General features: G+C 25.5%; 1 protein-coding gene across 3 annotated transcripts in view; it reads left to right on the top strand.

Moving 5' to 3' along the window:
- LOC129965651 (tyrosine-protein phosphatase non-receptor type 4-like) overlaps positions 1 to 14,517 on the top strand; it is a 59,357-nt gene extending 44,840 nt beyond the window's left edge. For all 3 annotated transcript variants that reach the window (XM_056079732.1, XM_056079733.1, XM_056079734.1), the window contains 8 exons: positions 1,800 to 1,890; positions 2,383 to 2,450; positions 3,907 to 3,990; positions 5,013 to 5,204; positions 9,938 to 10,086; positions 13,190 to 13,325; positions 13,709 to 13,754; positions 14,088 to 14,517. In XM_056079732.1, coding sequence (XP_055935707.1) covers positions 1,800 to 1,890; positions 2,383 to 2,450; positions 3,907 to 3,990; positions 5,013 to 5,204; positions 9,938 to 10,086; positions 13,190 to 13,325; positions 13,709 to 13,754; positions 14,088 to 14,116 — 795 coding nt within the window. In that variant the 3' untranslated portion in view covers positions 14,117 to 14,517. The remainder of the gene's footprint in view (positions 1 to 1,799; positions 1,891 to 2,382; positions 2,451 to 3,906; positions 3,991 to 5,012; positions 5,205 to 9,937; positions 10,087 to 13,189; positions 13,326 to 13,708; positions 13,755 to 14,087) is intronic.
- The last annotated feature ends 682 nt before the right edge of the window (positions 14,518 to 15,199 follow it).

Consider the following 15,199-nt stretch of genomic DNA (forward strand, 5'->3'; position numbering starts at 1 on the left):
GAACTGTCCATTTCTTTTTGATTACTAAAATAGAATGTGAAACATCTTTTATTATAATGGTGGACAAAGGGACAATTAAACTACATTTAAAATTTTAGCTTAAAAAGAAATTTATAAACTTCTTTTCAAACATAGCTTTTGCAATATCAATTAAATTTGTTTTTAAAATTACCCGCAGAAATCTCTAGGATAGTCACTATAAATGTCCTTAAAGGATTTATACGCAATATTTATGATTATGATACACAGCAGTAACATAGAAAATAAATTCATTATTAACTTTATTATCTTACTAGCTGCTTTTAGCAACCAGCTGGTTCGTAAGTATTGTTTGTGTTTAAATTCGATTTAATCCCTTATTTGTAACTTGATATTGATTTTTCCTTAAACAAAGTAATTTTAAACATCAAATAGTGATAGAATATGAACTTTGCTATTTACTATTTGCATACTTTCTTTAATGAAATCAATAAATGCAAATTTAATATCCACATCATGTAATATTTAATAATTTACACATTTTGGAATTGTCCAATTTAATTTTCTTATCTCATATAAAATGTAAAGTTTGTTTCAATATGAAGTGATATGGCATATTTTCTTATAAGACAATAATTAACAGAATGAAACAGTCTAATAAGAAAATTAAAGAATAGAAGTATAATTTTATGGCATATTGGATATATTACTTAACTTCCTAACAGGTTTTACTTATAGATTTCATTAAAAAAAATTAATAGATGAAAATAAAGTAAAATTCATAATGATATTCCCAAAGAATATAAAAAATAAATAGAATCTTCATTCCTTAACTTTCAGAAATGCAATTAGTAGATTTTACAGGTTGATATGTCCATGAAAATGATAAAATTTAGAAACAAACTATTAAAATAAGATTAAATCTCACCATATGTTTGGCACAGTTTAATCAAAAAGGGTTCTTGTACCAATAAACTCCATCAAACCATACCAACCTTAACTTTCAGCAATGAAAAAAAAGCGTGCAATTAAATATGTGATAAAGTAATAAAAGTAGTTTTAATTTTATTGCAGTAATGAAAATTATTGTTGAAAATGTTACCTAATTTTTTTTTTAATTTGCCAAAATTGAAGAAAAATTGTATGGTAATTAAATTGGTATAATTTAATAGATAATTTTTTTACTTTTTTATCAGTGCAAAATTTATTTTTATATAATAATATTTTTTAAGTTATCAACAAAAAAAAGTCAAAATTTGGGATAGTTTAATTAATATTTTAAAGAATCCCGAATGCAAATTTCCTCTTTCCAGTATACATATGTTTGTTTGTGTGTGCATGCACATGTATGTATAACTCTAAGTTCATTGTCTCTATAGATTAATAAGTCTTCATTTGTAAAGCATGTTACATCATTACATTTCTACTCTTATATATGTTGTAATGATAATCTCATGGTAGGATAGCAAAAAAATACTTATGACTTCAGAATTTTTTTTTTTTTTTTTTTTTTTTTTTTTTTGACAATTAATCCTTTCTCCAAGAAAATGTTCTTAAGTTGTTTTTATTATTTTGATAGTGTCACAAAAACTGAAAATAAATATTGATATTTTCCATGACAAATAATTTGAAGATATTACTTAAAACAATTTAGGATTGCTGTGGAAGTAAAATATATTAAATATATAAAATTAAATTTTGAAAATAAGATTTCAGTTTGCTATTAAAATCTTAAAAATTTTACTTTTTCGAAATTCTCCTTATTTTTGGTGTACAGTCAAACTAAATTTTTTTTTTTTTTTTTTTTTTCATTTTTACAGAAACTAAGTAAGAAAAATCCAGATGAGTCTATGGATGTTGCCAAATTGCCTGAAAATGCATCAAAAAATAGATATAAAGATGTCCTGCCATGTAAGTTGTACTAATTTATATTTTTTGTTTATTTCTAATACTATTTCAGTCGCATGTTATCTTGCTTCTAATACTGCTTTGTTTTTAAATTCTGTGCATATCATCCTTTTATCATTAATTGCATATAAATATTTTAGTAATAATTGTTTCCTTAAATAAGAGTTGATATAGCATAATTGAATTATAAGAATTCAAACTTATGCTTACATTGTTTTTGTTTTTTTCTGACTAAAAATAAGTTTCCGAATATATCATGGACAGGCAAAATGCTTTCTTACATTTTCTTTAAATATAATAATTACAAAAGATACATTTCAACTTTTAAAGCAATACTAATTTAATATATATTTTCTATTATTATTACTATTAATATGTTGACTGCCTATTTGGATTTCTTAAAATGTAATCCATATGGACCCATTGGTTATCAATGACTGCCATTTAACATAAGTCCACATACAGTGGAAAAACTTACTCCATTTCCTTTTTCAGATGATAGTTCTCGAGTTATTTTAAAAGAAGGAACAGATGGTGATTACATAAATGCTTCTTTTGTTCATGTAAGTATTCCTTAAAATACTTTTAAATAATTTAATATATATTAAGATTTGAAATTTAAACCTTAATATTTTATTTGAAATTAATGTCTTTACTCCTTGAAGGTAAAAAAAAAAAAAAAAATCTTATAAACTAATCCTTTACAGTTTCTTAAATTTTTTTAGAATTATTATTATTAATCAGTTAATGAATTTTTTTGAATATTTAGTTGCAGTAATATAGATACTTTAAAATATTATTTTGTCCTTTTAAGAATAATTTCTTCAAGCTCAAAATATGACAATCGTCTATTTGTTTAAGATCTGCTTAATATATAATAATATATATATTAATAATAAAGATGAATGTGTGTGCGTGTATGTTAGTGTTGACGCTCTACAGGCCAAACCGTCCGATCTACAGCTTCCAAATTTTAAAATATATACTTTGGAGGGTGAGAATATGCATATCAGAGTGATTTTTAAAAATTTTTAATTAGAATTTTAAATAAAAATTAAGTTGAATTTTGGAGTTTTTATGTGATAACTTCTAACATTATTATCACACAAAAATAAATTTTACACCATTTCAATTTTTTTTAAAAAAATTGTCTTTTTAATGATACTAATTTTATAATTGTACAAATTTTTCTTGAAATTTGGCATTTTTTAATATATATTTACTGAATTTCCAACAATAGATTACATTATTGTCCTGAAGTTGAAACTATTTTCATTGTTTCATCAACTATCTCAGAGCATGATTTTCTTCAATTAATGAAAGCTAAAGAAAGAGGATTTTGTTTAATATCTGTGTAGTTTACACTGTGAATAAGAAATTGAAGAAAATCAATACTGTGAAATTTAGAAACTAGATGACCAGACATTTACATTTTTAATAGTGGTATGATATCATGGAACGAGGATAATTTAAAAATCAATGATGCAGCTTATAATATTTAAACCAAAATCATTGAAAAGATAAGTATTTACACTTTAAGCTAACTTATAAAAAACTTTTTTGCAATATTAAGTAAAATTACAGTTGAACAACAATACTAAAGTTTGACTTATATTTTGATTATTTGTTTGGATGTTTTAGGAGATAATTAATTAAAAATATTAAATAGCAGAAATATCACAGTTACCTAGAAATGGACCCCAGAATGGCATTTGCAAATTTCATATCATAAATATTTAGTAAAGTAAATGTATTTTGTTAATTAAATCATTAAGACATAACATAACTGCACAAAGTATTCAGTTTTTAGCTACCATTAATTCTGGCAAGCCAGCTGGTCATGAAAGGTGGCTAGTATTTAATATAAAGGCAATAAAATATAAGAAGTGTGCCTGATAAAAAAAAAAGTTCTGCCTAATAAAAAGTACTACACTTTTATACAAAATACTATAGTTTTACGTCTACATTAAGTACTTTACAAATTTTATCTGAAATTTAAGGATTTTAAATTTATTTTAGATGCCTCTACCTCACCCAAGGAAACCTAATGAATATATTGCTGCCCAAGGTCCTCTTCCTCAAACATGTAATGATTTTTGGCAGGTATATAAGAAATTATATATATTTTAGAGATTTTGACTTTTGCCATATATTTTATCAAATTGTATTTATTACATTCATCATTCTTGAGAATTATCACTAAAATTTTTCTGGGTTTTGCTGCAGCCCTCCTAACAAGAAACTATTAGTTTCTTATTATTATTTTGATAAAATTAATAGCTGAATTCATAATTTGTCAATAATATTTATTAGTATAATTTTTAACTTGTACTTCATCTAGCATACTTCAAAAAATTCTACCTGCTATAGTATTTGAGTATTTTCCTGCATTTTCAACTATCTGCTTTCCATGTTTATTTGTTCAACTATTTACCTGAACTGTCGTAAATTTATTTTTTTATTGAATGAAATACTAATCAAAGTTGAATACTGATTTTATTTGTGATTAGTAGTAATTTTTAGTTTGATGTAGAATATTAATGCAGCAAGTTTTTAAATTATGACAGGATCAATTGATATAATGTAAATGAAATGAATGTAAAAAAATTGATTAAAAAATTACTTAAAAAATTTTATGTCTTAAAAATGTTTTATTATTTACCAGAACATCCTAATGTTCTAAGATATTTTTATTTATTAATTTTTTATGAATTAATTCTGACAGTGAAATTTCTTATTATAATTGTAGATCATTGCGGTTTGAAAACAAAATTTAATCATATATAGTAATTGATGGCCAAAATTATTTTTTATATAATTATAAATAAAAGATTTTACAACTGTAATTTGTTATTAGAATTTGAAAAAGACTGTTTAAATTTATTAAGAGTAGAAAATTAAAAAGCATTTTACACAATCTTATTTGTATAGTTTGAAATCACCTTACCTCAAAAATATTTTTTTATAACCATTTGTGTGTGTGTGTGTGTGTGTGTGTGTGTCTATATATATATATATATATATATATATATATATATATATATATATATATATATATATATATATATATATATATATATATAAACAATTTGTAAACATGTCATTTAAATGTAAGACATTTTTAGGTGATTTGGGAACAAAATGTTGGCATCGTAGTTATGGTGACTCCTTTAAAAGAACGGAATCGCGTAAAATGTCATCAATATTGGCCTGATTTGTATCAAACTGGCAGTTATAATGAGATGCAAGTAACTTGCTTCAGTGAAACTACATCCACCACTGGTATCACAAGAGATTTCCTTGTAAGCCATCAAAAGGTAAAGTTTCTCAAGGTTTGCTTTTATCCACAACATTCTCTTCTCTTCTTTTCTTTCAAACTGCAAGCACACACACATGTAGTTTTTCGGACCCCACCATGTATGTTTAGATTTTAAAAAATCTTGCATTTCTTAAAACATGTAGGTGTTACCTTCTTTTTTTGGGGGGGGGGGGGAGAGGACGGTTACAGGAAAAATAAAGTAATTCATTTTTTTCTAAATTGTAGGCTTTAGATTTTCATGCATGTATTTCAGATTCATTTTACATTGCAAGTATAACAGAGTAAGATTATGAGTATCAATGGCTGATATATCTTCTTATTTGTGATAACAGTACTAATTCAGAATCATAAAATTGCATTTCTATCTCAAATATAACTTATTTGCAAGAAAAAAAATATTGATGCATTATGGGCAACTTTGTTTTAGTAAGAGATCTAGTAAAATAAAGAATTATTTGTAACAATTAAATCATTAGTTTAGAAAAGAAAAGAAGTATCAAAAGAAAAAAAATAGTTTTTTTTTTCCCCATAAAATATGTGTTATTATCTAGGGAAAAGCTATAAAAAAGTAAGAAGTAATAAAATGCCATATATAAAACACTAATATAAAAAAAAAATTTATAAAACCTGGGCAAAATGAATTGAAAGTATTTTTTATTCCCTACTTCTATCTCAAAAATAGTTTTTAGACTCATTTCCTTCTTTAAACCACTAATTCAGTTTTTATATTGATCCTGAATGCATGCTGAAGAATCAATACCTGAACCATCATCAAAATCCTCTAAAAGGTGGATTTTGACATAGAAACAGGTTTTAAGCTCTGTAATCTTCTTCGACCATCCATAGTGTTTCTATTCTTGTTTATTATCATTTCAGCATCTAAATTAATGTTGCAAAATGCTCTGTATTTATTTGTAATGGTAAATAACCAAGATAGGTCTTGACCCGAATATTTATTTTTCAATTAAATCTATCCCAAGGGCCTTAAAAAGCCCTAAATATGAAAATTGTTTTAGGGACTCCTAGAAAGGCAACAATCAACAATTTTTTAAGGCCCTTTAAAAAAAAAACTATTTTTTGTTGTAGTACATTAATTTTTTTCTTATTTGAGCTCTCGGCATGAAAATTTGAAAAAATGAAAACTGATTAATCTGCTGTGCAAATTCGAGGTGAAATGTGATCTTTATATAAACTTTATGGCAATTGCTGAATATGCAGAAAATAATAAATCGTAATAAAATTAAGAAGGCAGGGGTAATGTTTCCTTCACATTGAAATTACAAAACACTTTGCGTGCTGACCAACAAAATGTGGATACTTCATTTGCTTTGGGATTGCTCTAAATTTTACTTTACTGTTGTATAATTTGTTATGCAAGGTTGAAAATTATATTTTATTAATTGATGGATCATTAACAAATCTTTACAAAGTAAACAGATGAACATATTAGTGAAATTCTGGATTTGAAATACCCATAAAGTTGAAATAAGGTATTTAATGTCAGTTCCTGACAGTCATTCTACAGCATAAGGCACTTGAAATGCATTTAATGATGACACAAAAATGTTAAATCTAAGCAAATTTCAATGGATGGAACAACAGCTAACTGGAAATTCTCCCATGTAGTTCAAGAACAAATCAGATATAAGTTCCATACCATTGCTAAATATAGGCAGCTATTAAATAATGTATTTAAAATAGGAAATACAGAATGAAATTTGGGTAGTCTATTTACAGCACTTTACTATTTATTTACGTCTATGTAAATAAGAAAAAAAAATTTAAAAGATGCACACACACACACACACAAAATCCAATGCAAATTTTATTCCCATAGATGACTGGAAAACATGCCAATTATAATGTTAGAAATTTGTAATGATATAAAAAAAATTTAAGTCTTGAAAATGAGAAGTTGGTTGTAAATCATTTGCTATAATATTGCAAGCTGTTAAAAATAATTTGACATGTACTAAAATAATAACTTGAAAATGAGAAGTTGGTTGTAAATCATTTGCTATAATATTGCAAGCTGTTAAAAATAATTTGACATGTACTAAAATAATTCGTCCTTTGGACCAAATGAGATCATTTTTTATTCTTTATCAGTCTAGTAAAACTTTTATACCATTCTTTGCTGAAGAAAAAAAAAAATGGCCATAGATGTAACTGGTGTATGTAATGTTGTGAAAAAAAGTTGGGGGAAATCATGAAGAGTGTTTATAAATGATCAACATTTAATTGTGAAGAAAAGTGAATTTCTACTCCTCTTTCTAAGATATGCCTTGAATTCACTGGACACAAGACTTTTAAATACTTAATATTTTTGAAAAGATTTTTTTTTTTTTTAATTACAGTGCCCAACATTTATTTTAAAGATGTTAAAAATATTTTAGAAAAATTGCCAGTTATTTCCAAAATATTTAGTTCATTATTTTGTATTGATTTAAAAAAAAAATGGCTTCAAATTGTTATGACAAATGAAAAAATATGCTTCTCCTTTACAGAAAATATAGCACATAAAAAATAAATGTGAAGTACAATTAAACAACAAGATTTGAAAAAGCTCTGAAAAATTGGCAAAGAAAACTAATTTGACAACTGATGTAAAATATGTTTATCAATCAAACATTTTTGCTCAGCAAAAGAGAAAGAATTAGAAAGTATCAAGGGAGAGTTAAATACAATTCTTAAAGAGTGTAAAGAATTTTATTTGCCCTCTACCTATGTAATGATCTTTTCTGTACCTGGGGCATTTTTGTATAATCAAACATAAGCTTCTGACTCTTGGGAAAAAGGTATAATTTCATGAGTTATAAAGAGGGCAGTTGTAATGAAAACATGCATGATATTTATTCTTTTGAAACATTGTTTATAATCAATAAATTCTCGAAATCTCAAATTGTGTATTTTTCTTTATAGTTAAATATTTTATTTTATTTTATTAGTTTTAGAGACAAACTTGAAATGTCTGGATGGAAATTTCATGTTCAGTTATTTTTGTATGAAATTTATTAAATTAATTGTAAATAGTACAACAAATCATTGTATTTCAAATTCCTCTAAAAATAAGGGGCGTAGCATCAAAAATTCTTTAAAAAACTTTAAATTTTTATACAAGAGAGGGAAGAATGGAAACCCTGTTTTATCCATGAAAAATACTTGTATTGGCATATGATATGATATTGCTGTATATATTTTAGTATTAGCTGATGTAAAGGAAAATTTGAAACATGAAACTTTTATAAATTTTTAATTTTATAGAAACAAAAAAAAATTAAGAAAAGCAGTCATAATACTGCATCATTATGCATACAAAAATTCTTGATTTAAATATAAACCCTTTATAATTACAATTTATAAATAATTATACATGTGCTGATTTTTAAGTGTAATTTTAATAAATTTAAAAAAGAATGTGTGGAACTTAGTTCTAAAATAATGAACTGATGGCAGGTATTACAGTGAAATATAATTGTTTTTCATTATTTTTGAATTTATAGATTGTGATTTCAATATTAATCTGGATCGGGTTCAGATCATAGTCAAAATCCACAAACAAATTGCAGAAATTATTTCTCTTTATGTTGTTGCCGTCTTCATCTAGTTTAACTTTTGTCTCCTCATCTTTGTGTGGAAGCTACCCATTATGTAATACTAATCTGAGCTTTATTGTTGTTTCAGAAGCCAAACAATTTTTTCCTTTGCTCTGAATCTAATTGGGAACACTGGAATTTTTTTTAGTTACTGCTGATGTGACAGGTGTGCTTGTAAAAATGCAGAGAAAGCCACTTCAACTATAATATTGCTGTCATGAACACTTCTGTGCCATAATAGTAATAGATTCATACTCTAATTCTTGTCACAACCAGATGTGGTCTTTTAGATAGGTTGCTATCCTCTTAACAATATCTTAGATATGATTGATGCGGATTAACTAATGAAAACTTTTGAAGAAAATCTCGTGCATGTTAGCAGAGTACTTAAGGAATTAAGAAGTATTGGTAGTAATATACTTTAGATGTAAATATAAAATTTGACCTTGCCGTTTGATTTTCTTTATGGATAATGATCATAAACACTCAAATCTAAACTAATCAATAAAATCCGTTTGAAATAAATATTGATCCGCTAACAAAAAAAAAAGTAGGGTAGCAAGACTCAAAATGTTAGAGGCCCATTTTGTATAAGTACATAGACATCTTTATAGTGTGACTTTGATGAGTTGGTGACTTCAAAAATCAGACAGACAAGTGTATTTTTGAGAGGGAATATATATATATATGAAATGAAATGCGGTGAAATATTAGGAATGTGATAATTGCAGTTGTATTATACTCAATGTGTTTTTTCCCCTATTTCTCATTATTGCTATATCTTTAATACAATGTTAAAAAAGAGTGAAACACAACGAGATCTGGCAAACTTTAATTCAAAGCCTTCACCTATTTTAGCAAAATAGACTAGACTGATGTAACACATTTCCTGTATCTTACCTGCAAATTCATTAGTTGGTCTTCACCGTTTATTTGATTTTAAATTTCTGTGGATTTGATCCTAAATATTCGTTATTTGGTTTGTAATACCATTACTAGCTGATAAATGAAAGGGAAAAATAACCTTGCTGATATATTGAAGTAGTACCATCAGAAAATGGTTAAGATATCCAAATGCTTCAGTGCATTCATTTTGTTAGGCTCTTAATCACATTAAATGTAACATTTTTTTTAGGTGAATGAAGAGCGTCATGTTATTCAGTTACAATATGTCAACTGGCCAGATCATGGAGTGCCTGTTGATTGCACCGATTTTTTGGAATTCGTCCATCAACTTAGAGATCTTCGTAGAGATGTAGGGGGAACTGTTTTGGTTCATTGCAGGTAAACAGTAATACTTTTGACTGTTAAATACGTTAGCAATGTAATCTCTTTGGTAATAATTTAGAAAAGTTTTTTTCATGCAAATGAAATTCTTCCAATGAAATACTGCAAGAACGATTGTGATCTTATATTAAAATTATTATTTTTAAAATCTCCTTTTTAATAAATTAAATTTCTGATCTTATTTATAAAAACTATCATGAATTAAATTCTAGTTTAATTTCAGTTCAGAATATAAATGTGATACATGTACATGGATACATTTTCAAAGAATTCAATTAATAAATCAAAACTTTAAGAAGTGCATTAAAAATTTATTCCAAATGTGTGTGCTTTTTGTAGGGGGGGGGGATTGCTATTTTACATTACCACTTGAATCGGTATGATCAGCAAAACATTTTGAAATTGGCTGTGGTTTTTCATTTTATTTTTCGAGTATTAGATGGTAATGTCATAGATTAAGAATATCTTGTTATAAGATAATATTTCATGAAATGTAAGGAATTTAGGTAAATTGCTTAATTATTCAATAATTTATATCTCAAGATGAAATAGGTGAAACATTTTTCAGTAGGATTTTGAAAGAGATTTTTTTTCTAAGAGAGAGAATCTAAGAATTTAAAAGTTGAGGTTTTTTCTGATTATTTTATTAGTGATAAAACTGATAAAGCTAATGGAGACATTTTACAAATCTTGAATTCTAAATATATTAGGATTATAATAATCATTGATTTTGGAAGATTACAGTTTGGAATGAAGAAGCCTAGATACCAAAACACTGCAGTATGTAGCTTATTTCTATAACTAATAAAAATTTTGTAATTTATTTTAAAAATTAATAATCTATTTTATAATAAAATTTATAAATCAGGCTGGAATTAAAATATCATCTTTTTAGTCTGTATCATTATTAGATATGTGAATCCCAACTTCCATTTTAGCAATAAGCATTGGTCTCATTGATTTAATTAGAATTTATGAAGATGATCAATATATCTCATGTACACATTATATGCATTACATTGTATATTAAATTTTAAAATAAATACTGTATGGGCAAGATTTAAAATTAGTGTCTGGTTTCTTGTGAAATTGTAATATTGTACCAAATTCCCAGAAAATCGCCGAAATTCTGCCTCCTTGGATACTGTAAGGTTTGGTAATAAATGACTTTTAGGCATGCAATAAAAAATTGTTAAGATTACATTTGGTGGAAAAAAAATCAACTTTCAGGAATGGATATTAATTAATCTTAAGTCTGGACTATTGTATTTTTTAATTCCTACATATAAAAAGTCTGTTATATGTCAGTTATTAAAATACTTTTTTTAATAGAGTTTTAACATGTAATGAACAGCTAATCAATTGTATATATTTGTTATTTGCAATCAGTTTTGCCCACTGTCAGCTGTATTCTAATATTTTATAACTCCATTAATTAGCTAAGCAATTTGTTTAATTAAATGCAGTTGTAAAATCTTGCTACTAAAGCAGTTTAAAACATTCGTATAGTAGTCTATTTATATTTGACAATAAGTAATAAGAGCTATTTCTGTGCCGTGCACTTTAATAAATTTATAAATTAGATGTTTAAAGTGACTGATTTATCAGTGTTCCCTAAAAGCTTACAATCCCATTGCTAATTTCTTTTACATGAAATAAAAACCCATGAAATATTAAATCAGATTTAAGTTATTATTAGCACAAAAGCAGTCCATTCTAATAGGCACATCTTTTAGTAATAATAATAATAAAAAAAAAATAACGAGTGAGCTAGGTTTGGGAGAAAGTGAATGCCAATCAGATTATTAAATTTAAGATTCTCTTAATTTAAGTTTTAATTTATTTTTAAAAAATTCTGAAGTTAAAAATATTACTCATTTTGTTCAATGTATTGGATAAAAGAATTGAACTTAATATTTTATTATTCTGTTCCTTGGTGTAAAAGAGAAATAGTGAAAGCATCGGTTCTAAATAGTATGTGATAAAACTGGCTGAAATTTTAATTATTTCCCAATTTAATTGTATTTAAAATCGTTTTTTTAAAATATCTTGTTCTTATAATATTCATATATATTTTTATTGTTCTTTATTACTATGGAAATCATATTGAATAACAGATTTTTATGATAAAATCTATACTGAGCATAAAAATAAACTTAATTCCCTTACTTTTAATGTAGTTTGGGGCCAAATGAGATATCAAATGCATATGAGCTAAAATAATTATAGTTAATGGCATCTTATTATATAATACTTGGAAAAACTCTGATTACCCTAGTTACAAATGAATGATATAAAATGTGATCTTGCAGTCTCTAAACTATAAAAAGCATCCCAAGAAATTAAGCTACTTATATTACACAAAATGAAAACTTTTCCTCAAAACGAATTTCTGTTCAAAGATGTGAATTGTTTGTAAATATATTAACAATCTTTTAAACTGTGTGTAAATCAGCATAGACTCTATAGTTTTGCTTGATCATCAGAGTTGTTTTGCCTATAAGCATGAACGACAACTAATTTTCTTACAATTCTTTTATTCACTAAATTATTCATCACAAATGAAAATTTAAAAAAAAAATGTTAACATGCTTTTATTAATCCCCTAAATTGTGTGTTTTGTTAAATTTAAAATTTAAAACATATATTTTTAAAAAAATTTCATGAATATTCTAGAATTTCTTTATTATGACATTCATTATGGCTTACTTTCATTATCATTGTTTTTAGTATGCCTAGCTTTTATATTTTTGTTTTTACCTTTAGCATTTTAATTAATAATTTTCAGCTTTTAGTACGCTAATAAAAGGATGATTATAATTATTATTGTTGTTGTTTTCTACCTGCTAATCTTTTAATTATAATGAAATTCTGAAATCAATATTTAATTACAATTATTAGGTTAAATGATAGGTTCTGAAAATATAATAGTGTGTTATTATTCAAAACATAAATTGTACAAAATGGCATCATTACAAACATAAAACAAAAATAAAAGTTTATAAAAGGAATAAGTGTCTCATTTTCATAATTATACTTCCATCGTACCTGTATTATAAGAAATTATTTTTCTTAACACTTTCCACATTGTATGTTTTAGTGCTGGTGTGGGAAGAACTGGAGTTCTTATACTTATGGAAACAGCACTGGCATACATGGATGCAGATGAACCCATATATCCTTTGGAACTACTTAAAACGATGAGAAATCAAAGGGTCATGATGGTACAAACTGTGGTGAGTGTGAACTACATTGAAAATTGTACTGTTGTATGTTACTTTTATATCACCTCCATTCAATTAGATTTTTCTAAGAAATTCAATTTCATTATTTAAATCATATGTACTGCATATGTGATATTTAAAAGAACTTTTGAATCATGTATAAAATTATCTTCCGTATAAAAAAAAAATTTCCAGTGTTACTATTTTAGTCTTTGATAATAATTTGATATTCAGATTTTTTTTTTTTTCTGATTGTGTATATTTTGAATTATATATATATATATATATATATATAATTTGTAATACCAGCATTCTAAGAAATCTGACATTTTATTTTTAATTTTGTTTATCTGTCACCAGTTTTAGACAAAAATTAAATAAGCCATTTGTTTCAGGTCCAATATAAATTTATTTGTGAAGCTCTCCTAAAGGCATATAATGGTAAGTGAATAAATAATACTGTGTATTAATTTTTATATTTAATTTTACAGAAATTTTAATATAGATAAAAATGTAAAACTACATTATTTTACACATTTCTTTCTATAAAAAATAAAGTAGCATTATATGTAGAAATTCATAAGAATTTAAATTAATGTATATTAAATATATAATAGTGTCATACTGAGATAGGAATGGCAGATATGCTATCAAAGAAATGCAACAAAAAAATTATTTTGAACCATTTTATGTAATGTCTCTATAAAGGTTTTATGTATGAAATTGTTTTGGGACTTCAGCGGTACTCAGAATGCATCAATTTTTCTCTTGCAGATAGATGTAAGAAAATGAAAGAAGATTGATTGTTAAAGTAGATTCCTAGTGATGAGCCCAAGTCTTTCCAATGTGATGTGAAGTGCCCCATTATCCTGCTGCAGCAATTAGGGTGTTTTTTATAAGCGTAAACTGTTCTTTATAATGTTGAATACTTTTTCTATGACTGGAACTAACTTTTATGTGTATATAACATTGTGGACAGCACAGGTGACATCAAATATAGTGATCGATTTCCTTAAGTTGGTAATACTATCTAGTATTTTACTAATATAATAAGACTATTCCAAATAGTTTATACAAGTGTTTTCTTGTATTTTTGTTTAGAAAGGTTCTACTAAATGGGAGCCTTCCTTCTTGTTAAATGCTTTACAAAATATTGAATGTAATCAGCCTATGCATTTCATAAAGTCATTTTCATTCATCTGTATCATGGGGTGAATGTTAACTATGTAACAAAATTGGTGAAGTGCATTTAAAAAAAAAAAAAAAAAAAAGTTATTAAAGCTAGGTTTATAACATACTGTGACTAATTGCTGTAGATCATCCTAAGGTGTTATTTATAATTTTAATCAAATGCTCAAAGCTAAATTCCTTTGCCTTTTTCTTGAAAAAAAGAAAAACAATCTTAGTTTCCTAATTATAGCATTCACTCCCACAATATTTGTCTTTGTTGAATACTTTTAAAAAGTTAATATGGAATGGCAAATTCTTAGACATTCCAACCTAAGCAATTATATTATTTTGGTTGTATATGATATACAGAATAATTGATTTCTTAGTATATTTTTGAGTTCATTATTATTATTTTTTTTTACATTAAATAAAATGCTCCTAGTTATTTTAACTCCTTGTACTTGAATGCAGATTAATTTTAAAAAGACTTATATAATTATTCATTTAATTTCTCAAAAAAATTAAACAATTGAGTATCTAATTAATGCAAAAGGTAAAATAGAATTTAATGAATGTTTTATCTATAACTGCAAAGAAAGTCATCAAAATATGTTAGTAAAATTAATTTTTTTTTTTTCCCCCTCCCCAAAGTAGACGTACATGATGAAATTCTTCTAAATCTCTATCATGCAATTTGCTTTACTTTTTTTAAAATA

This window comes from Argiope bruennichi, chromosome 4 (genome assembly GCF_947563725.1).
Source record: "Argiope bruennichi chromosome 4, qqArgBrue1.1, whole genome shotgun sequence".
Classification (NCBI taxonomy): domain Eukaryota; kingdom Metazoa; phylum Arthropoda; class Arachnida; order Araneae; family Araneidae; genus Argiope; species Argiope bruennichi.